This window comes from Plectrocnemia conspersa, unplaced genomic scaffold (genome assembly GCF_051122295.1).
Source record: "Plectrocnemia conspersa isolate PC_06_02 unplaced genomic scaffold, ASM5112229v1 ptg000013l, whole genome shotgun sequence".
Classification (NCBI taxonomy): domain Eukaryota; kingdom Metazoa; phylum Arthropoda; class Insecta; order Trichoptera; family Polycentropodidae; genus Plectrocnemia; species Plectrocnemia conspersa.
In genome coordinates, this window is record NW_028277177.1 from 30,454,101 (window position 1) to 30,477,949 (window position 23,849).

The 23,849-nt window shown below is 29.7% G+C and overlaps 2 protein-coding genes across 2 annotated transcripts in view; both read left to right on the forward strand.

Moving 5' to 3' along the window:
• The first annotated feature begins 33 nt into the window (after positions 1-33).
• On the forward strand, positions 34-7,713 carry LOC148227833 (serine/threonine-protein kinase pelle-like). Its single transcript, XM_088203034.1, has 9 exons — positions 34-215; positions 2,634-2,832; positions 2,890-2,990; positions 3,766-3,828; positions 3,888-4,032; positions 4,792-4,935; positions 5,349-5,475; positions 6,303-6,467; positions 6,697-7,713. The coding sequence occupies exons 1-9, from the start codon at positions 78-80 to the stop codon at positions 7,064-7,066; spliced, it is 1,452 nt and encodes a 483-aa protein (XP_088059160.1). The 5' UTR covers positions 34-77; the 3' UTR covers positions 7,067-7,713.
• A 629-nt stretch (positions 7,714-8,342) lies between these two features.
• Positions 8,343-23,849, forward strand: part of LOC148227834 (putative gustatory receptor 28b) — a 60,317-nt gene continuing 44,810 nt past the window's right edge. The window contains exons 1-2 of the transcript XR_015811959.1: positions 8,343-8,463; positions 8,558-8,623. The gene's annotated coding sequence lies outside the window, so the exon portion shown is untranslated. The remainder of the gene's footprint in view (positions 8,464-8,557; positions 8,624-23,849) is intronic.

The following is a 23,849-nucleotide window of genomic DNA, read 5'->3' on the forward strand; positions in this document are numbered from 1 at the left end:
ATTTTTTTTATCTGGCAACACAGCTGTCAAACTATTGTGAAAGTGACGGTTGTGTTGTGAGGACGTTCTTGCGTAAAATGACAGCGCGGAATAGTTCGTGTTATGTGTATGAGATCCCATATTTGACCAGAAAGGACTTTTGTCGAGTTTTGGACTTGAACGATGAGTGGAAGGATTTGGGAGGACACATGGAATACAGAGCTTTTGATATTTTGGTAATATATCCCATTATTTGATTAGATTATATTATTTTAATATAAGATATAAATACGAGTTTTATACAATGCAAAAAATTGAATTTGTTCTGATTATGATACGGGAAAATAGCTATTAAAAGTTGGGGTTTTCCAAATGACAGCATTCTTAATCAGTGTTGCTAGTCTAAAATATTAAATTTGTTTGTTTTTGGTAATAATTTTCCAGTTCAATTTGATAATGACTTAATATATAGTATAATATCAATAAAAGGCTAGTGCTTTTGATAAAATATTTATATATTTTATTTTTTCATATACGATATTCAATATGAGCTTAATTAGCTCATTATTAGAGATTTTTTTATACCTAATATGTGAGATTAGGAAAATCTAATCTGTGATAAACAATCGGAATTATACTTACATAATAATCACTAATTTCAGTTTTCCAGACACGATAGAAAAAACACAAGGTTCATATCTCTCATATAGGATTTGAACCCAGGCCTTTCGGGTATTAATCACCTAATATATCACTGGTCTATCGTGCTGATCTTCAAGATATAAAAAGCTTTATTGAAATCTGTTTCGGAAGAAAATTTAAATAGCTAATCCGCTGTAATTAACCCTTTGGATGCCGGGCATTTTTGGAAAAATGTTCCAGAACTGCCGGGACTTTTTATTAAATAATTAAAAAGTCAAAATGTGTATTTTAGTTTGTAAACATACGGTCGCACGTGCGACGCTGTCTGCAGCGAACTTGACCTAATTAATGATGAATATGCGATTGTGTGCTATTTTAGTTCGTATTTACGCTGTAATAAGAGTCATTATCGCATGACGTATTAAAAATTACGAGATGTGAGCGGCGACGCTCCGACAGGAATCGATAACAATGGTATATAATATGTTATTTATTTTTAAAATGTAAATAAAACTTTTCGTAAATTAATAAAATATGATATTTTTAAATAATGGTTCAAGTAAAAATACCCTACAGACGGTTAAATTTATATATATATATATATATATATATATATATATATATATATATATATATATATATATATATATATATATATATATATTTATATATATATATATATATATATATAAATATATATATATATAAATATATATATATATAAATATATATATATATATAAATATATATATATATATATATATATATATATATATATATATATATATATATATTTATTTATATATATATATATATATATATATATATATATATATATATATATATATATATATATATATATACATATACATCTATATATATATATACATATATATATATATATATATATATAAATATATATATATATATATATATATATATATACATATATACATATTTATATATATATATATATATACATAAATATATATATATATATATATATATATATATATATATATATATATACATACATACATACATACACATATACATATATATAAATATATATATATATATATATATATATATATATATATATATATATATATATATATATATATATATATAAATAAAAATAATAATGAAATTTAAAAAAAAATAATGATTATAATATATTTATAACATATATTTGAAAAAATGTTATATACCCCTTAAGCAATTACCCTACAGACGGTTGAAAATGTATTGGATACTTCGATTTCGGAGCCGTCGGATCCGGCAGTTCTCGCTAGTGTAGCCAAAGCCGATATATCGGATTTCGGTAGCCAAAGGGTTAAAGATAGTTTGGGTTATATCCGAATGATACGCAAATTAAAATTTTTAAAGTTCAAAATATTCATTGTAAATTTTATGAGAATAGACTGATTAAAAGAAAAAAATATAATGCCAAGAGGTGCTCGATCCTCTGGGGGGAGGGGGGGGGGAAAGGCCTACTGGCGTAGTTTTAGGGCTGCTATTTCTTAGTGCCCCTATATGTAGTTCTAGCCTTCATTGATTAATGAGTCATCTCTTATCTCAGCGCCAATAAAATTTCGTTTTATGAGCTTTTCGGTTATTTTCAGCATGACACTTAAATGACATGGGCCTGATTGAATCCCATATGAATCATAATAAATTTAAATTTTTTATCATGTCTGGGAGATAGTAATTGGTGATGCTTTTTTTATGTTTTGCGTTACAATCGGGGTAAATCTGTACCAACTAAGCAAAGTCAATCAGATATAATGAATACCCACAAGTAAGTATTAACCATCATACAAAGTCTGGGAATCGGTGACATCATTAGGGCCTCTGGTTTGATGCCGTATTCTTATTCGTATTTTTCATTTACCAGATAACTCTTAAATTTATATTAATACTCTCCAGTAAAGAGTCAATTTCATATATCTTGAATTTTATTCCATAGCCTCTTTCTAGATATTCATAAAAATAATAATAAATGGTTTCAGGAAATTGAAAACGAATGTCGCCGTCGCGGTTCATCGCCTACTGATTCACTTTTGACGAGATGGGGTCAGCAAAATCACACTGTTTTAGAGCTATTTGTTCTGCTGTCCAGAATGAAGCACCACCCTGCCATGAACTGCCTGAAAACCATAGTCGATTCACGATATCATTGTTTGATCGATCAAAGCTGTACATCCATAGGTATTGTATTAATATTTTTGCTGATTTAATATTTTTTACATATATTTTTTTCGCTAGATTCATATAGAAGAAATGCAAAATCGACCCAATCTGAAATATATTCATCAGATAATAACAATACATCTAATGTGCCAATTCCTGTGCAGTACATCGAACAGGTAAATATAACTGCTAATTATATACGGCAATAAATTAAATAGTCAGAATTTAAATCAACTTTGGGTAAGTATAGAATTTCTGGTATATATAAACTGCCTGGTCATAATTATATTATTCAGGGCAAGAATAAATATCAAATGGTTAGAATAAAAATAGAATACGGTCAGAATAAAAATATAGGACGATCATGTGAATAAAAAAATATAACAATTATAAATATTAATGGGCAATAAATTATTTATTTTAGAAATTATCTTATAAAATATCTTGCTTACACCTAAACTATTAGACGGGCTAGGTGCGAGCAAGCATTGATCAGAACAGTGAACACCCCATGAATAATTTAATGAATCTATTTAATTGTATGTAGTACTCAAAGGTATTCAGAGCGACGAATGAAGCAGGAATAACGACAGAGCGGCAGCAAAGAGCACACTTGGCTTTTTGTGTTGACATCTAACAATATTGCGAGCGCAACCAAAGAAGTTGGCCCTAAAACATCTTGATAATAAACTGCCGATATGCGAATGCCAAGATTGACCAGTTGTACCAATCTTCAGCCAACCGAAAAAAAATATTCTGAACATCTGTCAAAATAATTCTTACCATTTAATATTAATTCTGACCATCTAACCATCTAATATTTATTCTGACCATTTAATACAGATTTTGATCTATGTAATATAAATTCTGACTAGAAAAATACGAGCCATTATATTCATACATTATTTACAATATGGAATTAAAAATAAAACAATTTCATTATTATTTTAGGGCGTCAAAATACAAAATTCAAGTAAAATACTTAACGGACCGCCATGTGCAAATCCTCCTAATGTAAGGAAGTAAAAAATATATTTGTAAAAATTTTTGTATAAAATTTTGTAATTATTTAGGAATGTTCTTCTGAAAGTAATAATCCGGTGGCCGAAAGCGTCGGAAGCTTATTGATGATACCTTATGGTGAACTCACTATAGCTACAAAAAATTGGAATCATGAAAACGTTTTGGGAAAAGGTGGTTTTGGCGTTGTTTATAAAGGTGTGTATATACTGCTATATTTTGCTATATGTGTATGTATGTGTGAATTTTCCTGCCATTCTAAAATTGCTTTGATAAAATATTTTATTTGTTTACTTCAAAGCTATGTTTTATATGGGCCACTCGAATAAAGACATTGATTTTAAAGAAAGGATATAAAAAAGGTAACCAAATTTTAAAAATATCAAAGGACACTAAAAATTAAAAAAAGCATTTCGAAAATTTATGTTTGAGAAGGACCAATTGCTGCGAAGCAAAAAAATGGTCATTCCAGAAATTTTTAATTTTCGTTTAAAGGCTATCTCAGATTTTGTTCGAGGAAGACAAAGGAGGAGATGTTGCTATAGGAGTTAAAAAAATTCAGAAATTTTTGTTCAAGGATTAAAATTTTTAAGGAGGATTTTTGGTCACTCATAAAAAGACATCATTCAATGTTGACCTCATGGTGTACAATGCAAGTGGATGGATACAAAATCGTTTAATTATCGCAATTGACTCCAATGTCACTACTTGGAATTTCTGATGGATCTTTCTAGTCCACTCGTACCCTTGCTGGATTGACAGACATGCTTCTTTGATGAATTTAAATGGGTTTCGTCACTTAACTATTCAAAAAATAAATGACCTAACGAAACAAAACTAGCAAAACAGCTGAATCTTATCCTTTTGACAAAAATATTGTATAGTTACATAAATACTACCTGAATATAAATTCAATAATAACTTATTCTTATTTTTAATTATTAATTTGCTTTACAGGTGATTGGAAGAATACTACAGTTGCTATTAAACGATTGAAGAATTCCGACGGCAAAGTCTCAGATGAAACATTACGCGAGCTTAGGTATCTAAATGGATGTAGACACGACCATGTTCTGCCATTGTACGGATATAGCATTGGTGGTTAGTATAATATGTTTAAATAACAATGATTTATTTCGATTGCAAATTAAAAATTGATAGTCATATAATAAATAGTTGCAATTCTGTATCTAGGACAGACTTGCCTTATTATTTAGTTTATTTTAGGTATGTTGGGATATATTTCTCTAGAAAATCATTGACTATTTTACTTAACATTTTTTTCAATTCATTTCTGGTTCAATTTTTATTTGTGGGCACTTTAAATTTCATTAGTAGTATGACGTAAAGCTATTCAATTTTTTAATGCACTCCAAAGATCTGATATTATTGATTAGTATAATAGATGTTATTATTATCAATGATAAAAATAATTTTAGTATTTTTATTATATATGTTAAATTAATAAGTCGTTAGATTTGAACTAATGTTGTTTTTTTATTTTTATAAAAAAGGAAAAGAACCATGTCTTGTGTACCAATTGATGGTAGGAGGATCTTTAGAAGATAGACTAAGATGTAGAACTTCTCAGCCTCCGTTATCGTGGTGTCAGCGACTTCTTATATCGCAAGGTGTAGCCAAGTATGTAATAGTTGTATTTAAAGATTAGTAGTTATATTTATCCACCTTTTCCGGAACCGTTTATAATTCGCATTATAAAAGTTAAACTTTTGTAATTTGGTTGAACTAAAAAGTAATATCTATGCGGGGGGTTTCAACCACTTGCTCTATTAGTAACAATTTTAGGGCAACCATAACAACCACTTGAACAACGAAAAAAGCGGTCTTATAACAGAGACGTCATTTTAGCATTTTCTAGAGGATGCGGGGGGGGGGGGTGCAAAAGTTGGTCGATTTTATTAAGATTTATTGTATTGCAATAAAATCGTTTACGATTGTTTTTTAAACTTCTTGGTTAACAATCGCCGAAGTAGCCATCTGGACCATGTTTTCTCTTAAGACGTAAACACATTTTGTGTTCAAGAAGCGATGCAATTGATTCATAAACATACAAAACTGTAATTTGTCAGAGTTGTCTCGAACGATCATTATAAAATATGTGACACTTGCTCACATCGGCAGACAGACAAGCACAAGCCGACTCTGGAGAGACATCAAAGAAGACTGGGAAGCTCACACAGCCACAGGTAGAGGCTGTATCACTACTGCTATCAAAATTCGTTTAGTAATTTCAATTAAGCAGTTGGATATGTTTAAATATGAGATATTCGCTGAAGCAATAAATGAAGAAGTATCTATCCTTTAGGATCTGGGAATCCAAAATTATCCCAAGACTCAACAGTGCATTTCCCATTCCGTTCTATGCTGCAAAGATTGATGCGTATTAAAACCCAAAAATAAAACATTTTTGAACTGGAACTGTTATAATATATTTTCTATTTTTTTAGAGGTCTACAATTTTTACACACTGTTTCAAAATCACCTCTGATACATGGTGATATAAAATCGGCAAATATTCTTCTGGATTCGGGCGATTCTCCCAAAATTGGCGATTTTGGACTTGCGCGAATCGGACCTAACAGTGATGAACTGACACATATGGAAGTTTCAAGGCAAGTATTTAAAAAATGCAAAATCTAATTCTAGTTGCTGTAAGATTTTTTTTATTGAATGCAAGCTAGTCCTCAACTATATGATAGCATTTTACCTCTGAAGAGACAGGTACGTCATATCAGCTTTTTCCAGGAGGGACAAAAGTTGGTTTTTTTAATATTTTCTTTTCATTAAAATTCATAGTATTTTATCAAATCTTAATAATGTTCATATTTATATATATTTCAGAGTTCATGGCACAAAACCGTATCTTCCTGATGAATTTCTTCGAGGTCGTCAACTGTCTATGAAGGTGGATACTTACAGTTTCGGAGTTGTACTTTTCGAATTGGTTTCCGGTTTGCCGGCTTACGACACTCGTCGCAAGCATCGGTTTTTGAAGGATTATGCCGTTGATTATTGTGGATTGCATCATACCGACATGGACGGATTTCAAGACGCTAGATTGATGCGCATCGGAGAATCCGATCCTTTCACGTCCGTGAAAATGGTCACAGTAGGGATCAAATGTGTTCAGGATAGAGCCAGCGACAGACCTCATATGGTAGATGTGTGGCAAGAGTTAATGGGCATACCATCACCTGAATTGACGAGATGAGAAAGTGATAATAAAATAGTTTAAATATGACTGTAACTTACCATAACTATGATCCTATGCCAAGAGTGTAAAAATAATGGATTGGTTCTAAATAAACTTTCTGTATTATATCTAAATTAAAAATATGTATATTTAATCTGAAGAAAAGCAGTCTTCCAATTTTTCAATGTTATCAGCATAGTGAAGATTTTTTTTATGTTAATCTTGGCTATTTGAAATCTTGGGTACTTTGTTTATTTTGTTGTTAAATTGCTGCTCCATATTTTCTGAAGCTATACTTTTTGTTGAGGTTTGTCTGTCGTTCCAGGTTGATTCTCATTCTTAACAAATACTTTGTTTTGCAATTTTTTTAAAAAACGCTCACTTGTAGTTTTATTGTATGTGGAATTGTGCTCTGATTATTAATTGTGTCGTTAGTTTATTTTCTCTATACCATATTACTTTATAGTATAAGTTTACAATTCCTTAGATTTGTGTCATAGTTAATGGAGTTACAATAACTATAATTTTTATGTAGTAGTTTAATTATGCTATATTATATAACTTTTATCAAATTTTATGAGAATGATAAATGAAAAACAGTATTTTTTATATATTGTATATACATATATGTCAAATTTCGAATCAAATATATTTTTTTCAGAAAATTGTGTTTGCTTTACAAATTGTAAGTGTTTTTCAATATCAAAATAGATCATGTCACTTTTCAGAGTAAATACTGAAAAGTAGTAGACATAATAAATATGGAAATATATATATAAAGATCCTCATATAATAGCAGAAAAAATGAATACTTGCTATATTGACAGTATAGAAGAGATTGTGAATACAATACCCCAGTTTAACAATTTAGTACAATACAATAATGTAACATTGAATGTAAAATTTAGTGAATTTGAATCAATATCTTTGGAAAAATTCACAATATAATTTGTAAATTGAAAAAAGGAAACAGTACTGATGAATTAGATGTAAATATTATTAAAGAAAATCAAGAAAGCTTTTGAAATAGTTTGAAAATGATTTGATAATTATTTAAAGAAAAGAAAGCAAAATACGTTAAAAAATATAAATGATCATTTGGAATATAAATATAATAATTTTATATAATATAGTAATAATAATTTTATACTTATATCTTATAATATTGTATTATTATATGTAATAATAATTGAAACACCACAGTGTTGCCGCGATTGGATAGATGGTCTTAAATAATTAATTTAAAAAAAATATTTTTTGAATAAAAATAAAAACGATTTAAATATTTAATCGTTTTTCAAATTTTTTTACATGAGAGAAAACAAAATGGCGCAGGGTAGGGTTTTTCGTGCGATATTACACATCTGCATCGTTGTTTTGACCGGTTGTAAAGATTTGGAGTGCAAATTAACTAGGTACGTTTTAACTATTACACTGTAATATATGCGATGATTAGAAGTAAACGTCGATTAAACGATGTAAACGATTATAAAACGTGTTTTTTTACAGTGACTCGACCTTCGTCATCAAATGTTGAAGTTTCGCTTGCTGTCGACGGGCCGCCGAGACTGAAAAGTGAGTTTATGATTTGTAATACGTTAAATTTATCATCTTCAGCTGTATGTATATACGATAGTTAATAACGTGACGAAACGATGTTATTAAAAATTATCCGAATTATGTAGAACATTTTTACAATTTTATTCGATACGGTTATTTTATTTCCTAAAAAAATTAGTCAAAATGCGGGATATTTGTTAGTACATTTAGTATATTCTTTGTAAAACACTACACTTATAAAACATACTAGAACGCGTCGTATGCGAGTTATCTTTCTTAAACTTAAATTTTCATTATATAATATTTAGTAGATATTAAAATATAATACTTTAATAAACCATTGTCAAACCTGAATTAGTAAACCCAACCTAAAGTTTCTTTAAACTTTACAGGAATGATTCAAAGTGATACATTTTACATACAATGTTTAAATTGATAGTTTTCTGTTATCTGGAGCATTTTATTTATATTTTTATTGGTTTGAGTCGGTTGAGTTTTTTTTAAAATGATAACGGAAAAGAGTACTGATAAAGGAGTTTCACAAAAAATGTTGTGAGAGTAGTCTTAAGTACAAATATATGAAAAATAATGTCTGGTCCAATTATTTTTTCACACCACTGAATAAATTGTTACCAGATTTTGGCGTCTATTTCTGGCTGCGAAGTCACTCCATTGGGTCTCAAAACCAGAAATTATTTTTAGGTAGTTTCAGAATTGGTGGCCGAGTGGTGTGACTTTTGCAGCTAATTAAACGCCGGAAAAAATTATTACAGTTTATTGTATGAAGTATTTGTAAACAATTTTGCGTTGAAAATGGGATTAAGTGTAGTTTATTGGTATAAATGTCTAACAAGGGGAGCAAAAAACTACTGTTAATCAAAATATGTTGTATAAATAAAATGCTGTAGTTTTTATATATACATATTTCCATTTAACTTTTCTGAAAATTGCCTTAGTATATATCTCCTATAATTTTTTTGGCCAGCGTAATTAATTTTTTATCCTTCCCATGCATCTCGCCCGACGTAGCAAACACGATTGGCTGCGGCAGCCAGATTGCTTAGTGCGCGGTCAGTCTAACTCCCTATATAGAAAGCTGGTTTCAAAGCTCAACGTTGGGCGACCGTCCAATAAAACAAATGATAATTCAAACAATGCTTATTCGATGCGAGGAAGTCTACGTAGCTATTGTACAATTCTGGGTGTTTTTCCACCTTCCAATGTTTATTATTGAGCCAAATCTTTATTGATGATTTCTAAATACCATTGCCTTAACTCTCAGATTTTTATTATTATGATGTTGATAATAACTATTTTTTTTATCAACCTATTAGATCACGGCTTGGAAAACCTTTCTCAAGTATTACCCAGAAATATATTTGTTAAAATTAATATTATCACATCTGATATAAAATTGTAGAAATATTTATGCATTCTTTGTCTGAAAATAATAATTAAAATTCTAATTTTGTATTAGATGCAACTTTCTATATTATTATACAATATAATACATAAGCTCAGTAAGTAATCAGTAATTAGCCACGCTTAAATATATTTTTAGGAACACTGTCAATCATCAGTATTATTTTATATTTATCTATTCTCAAGATTGACTTTTAGTATATATAATCTATTTAACTTTTGTAAGATTAACTGTCAATATAAGAAAAATTGCGTAATTATCGTATTTTTTTATTATTATCTATAATAATTTGATATCATTCATATGAAACAAGAAGTCATTTGACAATAAAAATAATAGTCTTTGTGAAATATATGTTTATATAATTTATTATATATTTTTTATATCTATTTAATTACATAATTCGATTAATAATGTAACAATTTATGGATAGAGACAAAACTAAATTCTGACAAAACAGTCTATTCTATTCTTGTAATAGTGATTTTAAAATATTCTCTTTTTTCTCCATATCTACGTGTAAATGTTTAAATTCTGATCCTTTATATCCCCACGGGATTGTAGTTTTAAAATCGTTGGTTGTATATCGTTTAAAATCAATAACCAAATCTTCTCCTTCGACAGTTTTGGCAATAATATTTTTATCTTTATCTACTAAAATATTAACTTTGTCAGTGAACAAGTGCTGCAATTCCGTCAATTTTCTCCCGAAGCCTTCTTCGTCTATGGCGTACTTTTCCTCAGTCGGTAGTCCTGAAGTTTTCATCTTCTTAGTGTTATCGTCGAATGTGAAGCAATACGTTCTACTCTTCAGGCCAAAGAATTCATTTATAATCTTATTGGGATAAACCAAAGACCACAGACCTGGCGTTTTCTCCGGAGGCACAACTGTATAAAATTCGTTGAAGTTCAAATCTACCATGTCTTTTAAATAGGGTGATTTTTTTATATCTCTCAAAGCTTCATGATAACTCTTTCCAGGTAGCTGGAAAAACGCAGAGTCCGTATCGGTGTATAAGAAAACTATATCGCTGAATTGTTTAACCAGAGCGTCAAAGAATTTATAAACCACAATTTTGGCATATTCGACGATTGCGAATCCTATTTGGGGACTTTTGTTTAGCTTCACTTTCCTTATTGGTTCTTGGCATAGAATCTTATTGTCACGCAGATGCATAAACGATTCTAAATGAAACAAATTGTTATCATCGCCACACTTGCTAGTTTCGATTTTGTAGTTTTTATATTTAAATACGTTTTCGCAAGCCTTTCCGAATACTGAATTGTTCATCAATTTATACAGATCCTTGATAACGGGATTCGTAGCTTCTTTGCGCTTCCTAAGATTTCTTTCAATGTATTCTTTGAATAAAATCTCTCCTTCGAAAACGAACGCTTCTGTGATTTCAACTATAACGCCGATAGATTCTAAGTATTCTTTAGTTGCGTCTAGCATGTAGTAGTTTTCCTTTTTATGAAAAGTACCGCAAAGTCTTTCCAAGTAGTGAGTAGGCGCTGGAGGATATGCCCTCAAAGCAATGTTATCATGTATTTCAGGTGGATATGTTATATCTCCCACGTAAATTATAACGTATTTTTTTCTTTGATCTAATTTTGATAATTCTGCCTTTAACTTATTTACATCGATTGCTCCGATATATTTGTTCGGCATCAGTTGAGACATCATCACCGATGAGTATAGAGTATTGACATCAAATCCCATAATTGCACCTTGTTTTTTATTTACATGGCGATGCATAATTTGAGCCATACCTCCGCGTATATTTTTTTGCAAAATGGAATAGATCTCCGCTGGAGGAGTCCAAGGTAGCGTGCCGAGGTGATTCATCAACTGTCTAGCGTAATACCAACCCATTGCAGGACCCCCGTGATACTCGACAGGATCTAAATTGATTTCTTTTATGCACTGCCTTCGATACTCTTCGAATAGTTCGGCCAGTACAAACACATCTGTCAAGGAGCAGGATTTTAAGTATTCGCCAAAGTTTTTCATTCCTTTGCTTTCGGAAAAGTCGAGAGCTTTTTTTATTTCTAAATCATTTGGCATTAAGCTTGTTATTGCTGAATACCAATTTTCTCTCTCGATCGGTAACGATTGATTTAATTTATCAGTACAATCGAACCAATCGTGCGGTAAAATATTTTCAATAGTTTTAGTGTAATTGTCCGGAGTAAACGTAAACTTTAAGTTTTTCGCCAACATTTTTAAAGTCCCAGGTAAGTGATTTTTACTGTCTTTGAAGTGATAGAATATGTCTCCCATTCGTATTTTGATGCTCGATATTCTATTAGAAGATTTACCAATCAATGCGATATTTTCAGCATCGTCGCTTATAAATTCACTAGTGAGCAAATTAGAACAGTATGCCGTGAAATTATAAACATATACAGGTAAATAATTGTGTTCAAAAAATTGTTCATCGCTTTCATTCGAATGTTTTTCACACAAGTATATATATGTACCTCTAGTTAATGAATATATCTTACGGCACATTTCACTCTCAGTTCCTTTACAATAAAAACATGATTCTATCATATTCTCTTTGACATTGAATTTTTCATAGAAATCTTCAATGTCCCTGTACATAATTTTCACCAGATTGATTTCTTTATCATCATCGTTAGCTCCTTCCATATCCAAAACTGTGTAGTACTTTTTATAGACCAGCTCTCCATCTGAAACGTTGTCCATTGATTTAATGATAATAACAGCAATTGTAGTTATTTTTTTCAATCCTTTAACATTTACAGTTTGACATTGTGCATAAACAACATGTCTAATCAAACGTCTATCATCTGACCAAATCACTTTATTAGAATCCAAAACAAATTCTTCATTCTCATCTGTCGGTGTACAACTGACTATTTTATAATCGCATGGTCTTTCAATCGTATGATAATCGTTACATATTTGACAAATGGCTTTACCTGCTTCTTCATTTAGAAACTCACTAGTGTCTTTCATAGGGTAAAATGTACCGTCTTTAAACAGTAAATAATTAACCGATGAAATCAAAGTATTCTTTGAAATTGAATTATATTTAGCATATAATATCAATCCACTTGAATTGAATACACACAAATTATCTATTCCCAACTTTGATTGAATTTTAGCAATTTTAACACTGCTAATATTATTCATATATTGATCTATATCCAATTCCTTAATCCAGCTTTCTTTGTTAGTATTCAACCATATCAAAGCATCAATGAACGAGTGACTTATCGATCTTAATATTGGCATTTCTCTCATTGGAAGCTGTCCCTTTGTAGGTAATATTGAAGTATACCACGACGTAATCTTCGAAAAAGATATTCCAGATCCGACGACATCTTCGCTCAAATGATCGCTTGTGAAAAATTCAACGGCACTGTTGATTTGATCGTCTAGTTTTTCGTAAGAGTCTTGTGTGAAGAAGAACATATTGCTCTTAGAGTTGAGGTTTAAAATCTCGCAGCTTTGTACTTTCGCTACTCCGGCCACGTGTATGGAGCATGCTATTATTTTTATACTCGCATTTATTGTAGATTGTTTTAATAATGAACGGAAATCTTTTATGTTCTCCGAATAAAAATAACCCCTTTCCGGAGGGTTCTGAATCAATGATTTAGTTATATATATAGGTGCCATATTTGCACTAAACTGAAGATTTTGCTGATTTGTCATTTATTTTATTTGTTTCTATCGCATAGATAAAATTTTATCTATAACTTTTATCTTTTATCTTAAAATTATTTTTACACAATTAATTTTATTACATAATATATATTAAAATAGATGCAATTTATTTTTAATGCAATTAAGATTAAGTTATCTTGATAAGAATTATGTAATAATTTATTCATGATTTAAGATAAATATTTTCAATTATCTATTTTTAAAATTGCTTGGAATATAAAATTAAATATATCTACATGTAAAAATATCAATATTTATTAATTCACATATATTCTTTTACTATCAGCGAATATTTTTATTTCTTGTAAATTTTAATTCCATGAAAGTTATTATATTCATTTAACCTTAATATTGTGTTATCACTTCTAGATAGTTTTTTATCTTTATATTTCATTCAAAGTCAAATTGATAAAAGATAAATTATTATACATATACTATTTTTGCACATTTGAAATTTGCAGTATTTTATTTACTTATAATAATATTTTTTTATTATAAATAAGATATTACTATTAATTATTATTTTATTACGAATCAGACTATCGGGACTTGACAGGTTGAGCCTTATACAAACATGTCATGATGAGCATTATACAAACATGCGCAGATATCACTACTAGGTATAAAACAGATAATACACGTCTGTGTCTGTCACAAAATCTCCTTCAAAACGGTGAACAGTAATGATGTGATATTTGCGACATTTCTAGGTCAACTGAGTATTTTCAGTTTTTAAGTTGAACCCTTCGCTGTACCATTAGTTCCCAACGGCTGCTTGTACATAAGTAGCTTGTTTTCTATTTTTGAAATTCCGTGGGTCTGTGCCAGTAAAACAATTCGTGAGGTTATTCAAAGACTCAAAAACAATGTACTTAGATGCATAGTTGACGCGTCCTGGTACATTAGAAACGGTGATCTCCACCGTGATCTTGGTATAGAGACTAAGCGAGGCAATACAAAAACAGCAACAGCCCATCAAACGAGGCTGCAAGGGTATGTCAACGAAGAGACTGTTCGTCTCCTCGAAGTTGAAAACCAAACATGAAGAGTTTTTGTGACCCAACGAAAAGTGTAGACGCGGATTAATGGTATTACGGAACATAAATAAATAAATATTACTTATTAGTCGCAGGACAGTTAGATTGCAATAGAAAATAATAATAATATTACTAATAAAAAATCTACAGCTCGATGTTTTTTCTTGAAAGCACTTTTTGACACGGCTTTTTTTTGACGAAATGATTGTATACAAATAACCGTTGTATTCTGTGAATGTTTTTGCCGGTTACATTAATCTATTGTCTGCTTTTTGCTTTGCTTATTGAATTACAAGTGCATTCCGTAATTAAAATCTCGTTGATTTAAAACTATTTGCACCCTGTAGCTTAAAATAATTCCATCAAAAATAATAATAATTTTTCGCGTGTCGCCAATGATTCATTATTATTATTTTTTTGTATTTACTCGCTTTATAGAAATCAATAAGTAAATATACGAACGCGTATTTATGAATTGTGTGTACAAATTATTAATATATATAAATTCGAAAGGCGTCGAATATGATTTTTCATCTCGGCGAGTATTAATTCGAACGCCGTGTTTTCCGTCAATGATGAAATTTTCAGACGGCTCCGTGGCTTCGGTGGAATGCCGCCCCCCGGGGGTGGCTTTTCGACAATGGCGCTCGCGGAGTGGGTCGACACCCCTACGTTTTGATTAGTTTTTTCGTCGCAAGAGAAAGAATAATGGGGAATTTTCATCACGCACGCACCTCGCGACTCCTAGATTACTAATGCGATTCGTTTGTCTGACACGAGGCCTAACGAGACGTAAACACGACCAAGTCTCAAAGGGACAACGGAGAGACTATAGACTCGTGTCCCACATCAAAGGCTCGTTACGACTGTCGGTTAAGGCTGTGCTGGCGTATCAATTCAAAACCAGACTATTTTTGAAATTCCGTGAGACCCGGCGGAGTAAAGTGTCTGCTCGATTTTTTCTCGAGACTGTCATCAGAAAAAGTTTTCCAAAAAACACTAGCAAAAATAAAATTATAGAAACAATAATTAATCCATTTTTGTAAATATAAATATCACACTATACCAAAGTACTTATATTAAAATCATATTTGTACCGTGTGGTTTATTTCTACGCAAGTTGCGATGCTAATTTATCGGAGGATGTCTTAAATAAGACGCTTCATGATTTATATGTTTAATGATTTTATTGGTATTATAATTTGTAAACTTTTCGAATCTTTGACACGATTAAATCTGAATGATCGTGATTATTAAAGTAACAGAAAGATAGCAAATGCATTAGCGAGCTATATCTAGTATATTTATTTTATTAATTTATTTAGCTAATATAGCTAATTATTTCTAAACTAAGCAAATATATTCAAAACATAATATAAACATGAACAGAATATATAAAACGTTAATCTTATAATTCGTTTTTTAATGCACGAAGGTGTTTATTTTATTAAGAAAACCCGCAACATTTTTGTTTTTGTGGACTGTCCTAAGAATATTAATTTACAAATTCACACCTCTATACAATATTCTCCTGACCATACTAGTTTTATTATACCTATCTATTCTAAAACTATCTGTATTTCTAGTATTAAATTTATATACATATTTATTTATTATTAAATACCCACCATTCCAAACTTTTAATAATACTTCTACAACTAGTAAATATATTTTTATGTACAATTACTCTCATTGTCCTATTTTGTAATTATTACAACATCCTTTTGTATTATTTATTAAGCATATATTATATAATATTGATGCAAAATAATTGAAGTGAGGCAATATAATACTATTGTAATTTTTTTTGTATTTATACTTATCATCTTTCTTATCCTAGATAATATAAATATTTTTCTACTAATTTTTTTTTTGGTTATATACTACAATGTATCTAAATTTAATTTTTTGTCTACAATTACTTCTAAATATTTTATATTATCAACTATTACCTATGCAATATATTAATGAATCGTTCTTTAACAGATGTATTTTACATATTTTTTATATTATTAATTATATCAATGGTCCTAATTTAGATGCCTGTAGTACTATAATTTTTTGTGTATTAAAATAATAATATGTATTGTTTTTTGAACATCGTGAGACATAGGGGTAACCTGTTTGGTCACGATGGTCTTAATTTAATTCAAATAAATCATTTTTCACTAGTAATACACTCTCGGGTGTATCGATTTAACTACTTTTCTATTCACAATTAATTGGGATTGTGAAATAACTCATGTAAATAAATCATAAAAGCCTAGTTTGACAAAAATGGATTTCTTCGTTATAATTAGACACTAAATCTGATTTTGGAAGGACTACGACAAGGTTGCATTTTGTGACAGCTACTTACTAAATATTGGTTAAAAAGCAACTTTCATTATGTTACCTACAAGTACAAAATGTCTGACGAAACTCTTTCATTAATATGATGATTCTTTATGCAACCGTTATGTATCTTTCTATATTTACTATGTGCCACATTTGTTTCCATTGTTTGATAAATTTGAAAATTAAGATTAGTAAGTGGCATATTTATCCTTGATATCTCAATTTTTTTAAATCAGGACCGTAGTCTACAGGAACATAAAAAGGATCATAACATAAAATCGACAATTTCGACTCGGAACGAGCAAAAGAAGGGCAAAATTTTCAATTAGCCGATAAAGGGTGACGCTTATTACATCCGCGTAAATGGATCTCTACCGAAAACGCCTCGTTATGGTGCTTTCGTCGAAGTCAATTAAAAGTTATATGTACTAAACGCGAAACATCTTCAATATTAATCGTCAGAAAGTTGTTAACAGAAAATAATTAAGCGCGCATAATGAGCAATTTTGCGTTAGGTACCTTTATACTGACCTTTGCGTTTGTCTTGCTCGTGAGTCGACGGAGCGCGATCGCTGTCGCTTGTGTAAATAAAACCCTAATTCAGACTAGGGATCACTACACTTGAATTAGTGAGCAAACAGTGGCAGTGTAAATATACGGTGGGCCGCAGTTCAACTCATGTAATTTATCAATGGAGAGTAAATTTGAGAATTTCCTATTACAGTATTCAAGCGGCGATTGTACCCCAGGAAACATTGTAGAAATTAAAAATTATTTTGATGATAGAGGAAACTGTGAGGTTACAATTTTCTAAAATTACAATTATTCTTCATCAACCACTGGCACATCAACCGTGGGACCATTTTATGTCTAAGGACATAAAATGGATCATAAACACACTATTTTATTATATTTGCTAAAAAAAATGTGCATACAACATTATAGAAAAATATATCACAAAAGTACAAAAAACATAAAACCTATAATTAAGTAGAAATTTGTAATAATCTTGTCAAATTGAATTTGGTAATATCCAGGGCTTATTGTTAAACAAATAATGTGCTGGAACTCACTTTTTGTCGAGATTTTTACTAAAGAAAATTATATTCAAATATCATTTAAATGTAATTTAAAGCAGCTTTTCATATTTTTTATCCGGTCCTTAAAAAGCTTCGACAAATTTATAATAATTGCGAAATCTATTTGTAAGCACTTTTCTAGTTTCGCGTTTCTAATCGGTTAAATTTAACACATTGTTATCTTCGCTAAAGTTTCACATTTCATTTTTATACTCTTTATAATTAAATACGTTTTTTCAAGTCACTTTTAATACTGAATTGTTACTGAATTTATACAGATCTTTGATAGCAGAATTAAAGCTAACTTTTGTTTATTAACGTTCTTTGAATTCAATCTTTTAACCAAACTTCTTCGAATACGTACGCTTCTTTGATTTTCACTATGTGCTCTTATGAAATTTCCTGCATATTCTTTCCAAATAAGGCGCTCGAGTTCTCAAAGCAATATAATTTTTCTCTAATATAAATTTTAATATATTATTTTTGCTCTAATATATTCATTCGCTATCATCTGAGACATCATCTTTGTTAAATATTATGTTTTTAATTTAGAGCAATCAAAATGCAGGTTTTTTGCCAACGTCGACAAAGCTCTGGTCTTTGTGATAAAATATATTTCCCACGCGTATTTTGATACTCCATATGGTAGACTTTCCAATCAATCTGATGTTTCTAGCAACATCGTTTGTATATTTACTTTTGAGAAAATTTGAGCAGTATGCCATAAAATTAAACACAGTAAATAATATATTATAAAGTATATTTTATTTTGTTACTTAGTAAAAAAATATTCTCTTCTATTCTTCTTAACGTTCAACTGAATATACAAATATGAAATATTATGTCATGCATTGACTTTATAATCATCATTGTTGAATCATTTTATATTTAAAAATAAATAATATTCCTCAAATAACATTTGAATTGTTGTCTTATAACAGCAATTCCATACATATTGATCGCTTAAAAGTTTGTATATGACAACAACATGACAAAAATATTATAATATTTAAATAAACGGACTTATAACATCTTCTACCAACAATTACTAGTATAATAGGTCAGACAGCTTGCTTATAATGTCATCAGGAAAAGGGATACCAATCGTGTCTAGTAATTATAACAGTAAACATATTTCTCTGTATTATATTTTATTTTTATTTAATAAAACTATTTTTTACTGCACTATTTATTAATATGGAAAAAATAGAGTAAAATATAATTTATAAGAATATTATAAAAATTGTTGATTAAAAAAAATAATACACACATATGGTTTTCTATTTGTTTACGATTTACACTAATCGTTTAGACTCAACAAATCTAATATATGCTCGAACTTATTTTTTTAAATATAATATATAATACATTTGTGTCTATGAACAAATATGTATGTATATAACACATAATAATCTATATTTAAAGAAAAACAAATTCGCGTAACCAAACGCGATGAAACTTCTCGCTTGTCCCGACGCTGATGACGTCATAAGAAAAGTGCTACTGAGTTCTTAGGCCTCTATATAGATGGTGTTGCTTTGACGCTCAATGCATACTAGTTCGAATTTTGGATAAATTTATTCTTTTTTCCAAAATCACCCGTTTTACATATACATTACGTTTGAGGGATTTAGACATGCGGTGGAAAGAAAACGTCTAGCGAATTATTCTCCTGGCTGTCGATACGAAATGGGGTTAGAGCTGCGAATATCCGGAATATGTATGAGTGTTATGACGTGTACATAGAAAACCAATAATGTAAATGGAATAAATAAAATTCTTCCCTGCTCTGTATAAATACCGATAAACAGGCTTGATTCAGCCGCAGCCGTTCGGAATATATTGAATTAATATATTATATATTATATTCCTTAGAGATGCTTGTTATTGATAAATTAATTTAACATTATATATCATAGATAATCCGATTTATTTTGATGTAGGCGATAATAGCCGAGGTCAACAATATGTATCCGGATCCCAAGTGAGCTCACGAATATTATCAGTTGTAAATGATATTTTGAACATATGCTAGAAATATGGCAAATTGTAATACAATAAGTTTTTCAGTTTTAAATTATTCAGATGTGACTATAAAATTTAATTCTTTAGAAGTCAATAATAATAGATAAATTCGTCTAAACATAATTTTGCCATTAAAAATTAAATTAAAAATATTCATATGTAAAATTAGTATGTACATATATTACTATCCTAGATTATATTATTTGTTAGATTTTCCTAATCGCACATATGATATTAAAATTATTTACAATAATAAAATATGTATAAAAAATATTAATCCAATATTTCTCATCGTTCTTACTATATAAAAAATAACTGATTTTACCGCATTAAACATTCTTTGTTAATTTTTTTAATATTTTTTTCGTGTTCATTTGTATACGGTATTGAAATGAACCGAGGGCTGTCGCTAATTGCGGTTGGCGATACTTGTTTTTAAAATTTCAATAATCTACCCACCGATTTGCAAACCAAATTTCATTCACGTCCCGCATAGGAAAACTGTCACAATGACCGGTCGAAACAACTGCGGGTTAAATTTTGATGTCGGTTAACGGGAATTTCAATATAAACATCCATGCAAGTTAAACTTGACTGTCAGAAACACGCTTCGAAAAAAATATTAAATATCTCACTCATTTTATTTCGTATTATTATTAATTCAAATAAAAGCAGTGAGTATATAAAATGAGTTCATATAATTTATAATGGTATTCAATGGCTCAAATTATCTTATAATATTTATTTATTGTAATTTGTTCATTACGACATGCTAAGCATGGGCCCAATGCGTTGCAACGGGGTATGCACAATTAAAACTATTAATTAAATAGTGTGACAACAGACTGAAATCAGTCTGTGAATTAGTGACATCCATTTTAATAATTATAATTCAATATTACAGCTTAAAATCGATTTTTTTTAATAAATTGAAAAATATATTTCCATTCATAATATTCACTATTGTCTATATGAAATAAAACTAGAAAGATTCAAACCATTTGGGAAGAAAATTACGAATGAATGAATGTAGCGATTGTGCTGTGTGAACTATTTGTTATGAAAGCTTTACTGCACGAACGTACAATGTAGAACGACGTTATTCATCCAAACATAATGCTTCGTTAAACAAAATGACGTCGGAAAAAATAAATTCAATAAAATATGTGTGACTAAATATACAATACACAACTCAGCATCACTGGAAGTAATAAAATAAATCAAACCATCCTTGATTGATAAAAAGTATTTTCCTACTTTAATATTATATCCTAATTTTTTAGGGCATATAATATAATTGCCCTACATAATAAGGTGCTTTACAAATAAACATTCAAAAAGAGAAATCGTAATATTCGAACTCCTAAAAAATAGACGTAAGCATTGACCATCACAGATTTTTGAAAAGCATAAACATTAATCAACGTAATCAAAATAATAGGCATTATTTCGCTCAACTGTAGCTTAGTTTCTTCGTGATTTTTCGTATTAATCTGAAAGCGACCACAATGGTTTCATTTATAAAATGTCACCCGGATAAATATTTATGCTTTATTAGTTAGGCGAAGTTTGAAAATATAGCATAATTTGATTAAATAATGTATTTTCATCAGATCATATTCATAATTACACATTTTGGAGAAGCTCCAACAAAGACTTCGTCAAGAAATTTGCTACTTTTTTAACATTACCACTCATTACTTTTACTACTATTCTGTCACTGCGAAGATTGCTCATTATGATCATCTGTTAGGGAAATAAAAATACATCGAATTAAATTTTAAAAGAGTAGACTAGAGAGATAGAGGCTTATCTCTGTTTTACAAAATAAAGCATAGTTTGAGTTAAAATAGTTTTGAATCAAAAGCTTATTTATCAATTTTAAAAAGGCAGTATCACTATATATTATTTAGTCTATATAATAATTAACTGTAGAAAATAAGCATGTCGAAAATTTTTGGATTTTACGAAGATCTTAATGAAATGTCGGGAGCACTAGTTGAGGGTGAAATTAAAATTAGTCGTAATTTTAATACTTTACTCTTGTTGTATTTATAACCATTTTTCAGTTAATTTAAATATGAGAAAAGTTTAGGAATATTATTGCTAAATAAAAAAAATTGCATAACGGTCTGACCTATAAATTATTTAAATTATCATATAAACATAATACACTCATAACTAAAAAGTTGAGGCTATGATGTTTCGTTTTATAATAAACTCTCGATACCGCGTAAAAATCCAGCTGGACTTCTGCAGTTCATTTTTATTCTATATACTAATGACATTCTTATTTAAAAAATAATCTACTTAACACGGATCTAGAACTACTAAAAAATAGTTTATATCAATGTTTCTACATTGTATGATTATAATAATATTTTTTAGTTGCTTGTATTAGATATCAGAGCTTCAAACCGTTTTTTTATTTCGGTTTTTGTTCCGGTGTAATTAAAAAAATATATCAATTAAAAAATATATTTATTTTTTACTTTTGCAAATATGAAAAGAGCAAATTCTGCTTGTACAATTAGGTGATCCATAAATCAAAGATTATAAAATTTTATGATGCTTTTAAGTTTATAATCCGCAAGTTGACAATAGTCGGTACTTCATAAAGTTTCTGTTAACCCTTTGACTCATAGTATAAACACGTTTTTGCTGTCAACAATATATTCTGATTGGTGAAGCGTTTCACGTGTCACGATAAGAAAATTCATATATTAAAATTATTCCACGCTCACGGACAAAAAGCAAGACAAGGGTGATTCTGAAATATTTATTTGCCATTTTTTCCATTTTAATTTGGTTTCATGACAAAATTGAATCTTGTCTGTGAACTTTAAAACTTTTCAATGAAATATTTATATTTCATAAAAACACTGACTAGCTTATTCCATACTGTTCTACACTCGTTTTTGCTATGGATTTTTGGCTTTTATAAGAGAATATATAAAATTTAAAGCTATAAGATATGCTGCATACTGTTTGAAAAACGGTATTTTTGTATTTAAAAAGTCATGGTATTGTATTGATTTATCAATGGACATCTCAATCCAGATACTTTTGGGCCTAACTAACAATTTCCATTCGCTTTACAATATACGTTCATACTCGATTCAATTACGTTTCAGCCGATGATAACATAGAATAGCGCAAATTGCACACGTGCTGCACAAGCGGCGAGTTTATTGCTGAAATAAATTACGTCCGTAATACAAGTTGCAATTAAGTTCATTAATCAACAGTCGGTTGATTACGTTTCACAGTTTGTTTTATCGCCGAGCGATTTGTCGCAGCATCCCTCGGCGAACATTCCGAATCATCTTGTTCCAATTTCGCTCCAGGACGCGCCGCCCCCTCCACTTTTCGCCTCCCACTCCCTGGTTTCCCTTAGGTCCGGTTAACGTCTCCTCATTTCATTTCTATTTTCTTTCTTCTCCCGCCTCACTACTTCCGCGCTCGTCATATTCCTCTTTCCTTTGGAAGTTGCTCGTCGTCCAGGCGAGTCATTAAAGTGAATGCCGTGAAAGCAGTGGCGTCTGACGTACCAGGCACATATATAATACAGTTTTAAGAACCAGTTAATGAGAATTGTATGAAAATTTTCTCAGTAATATTTAAAAAAAATCAAATTACT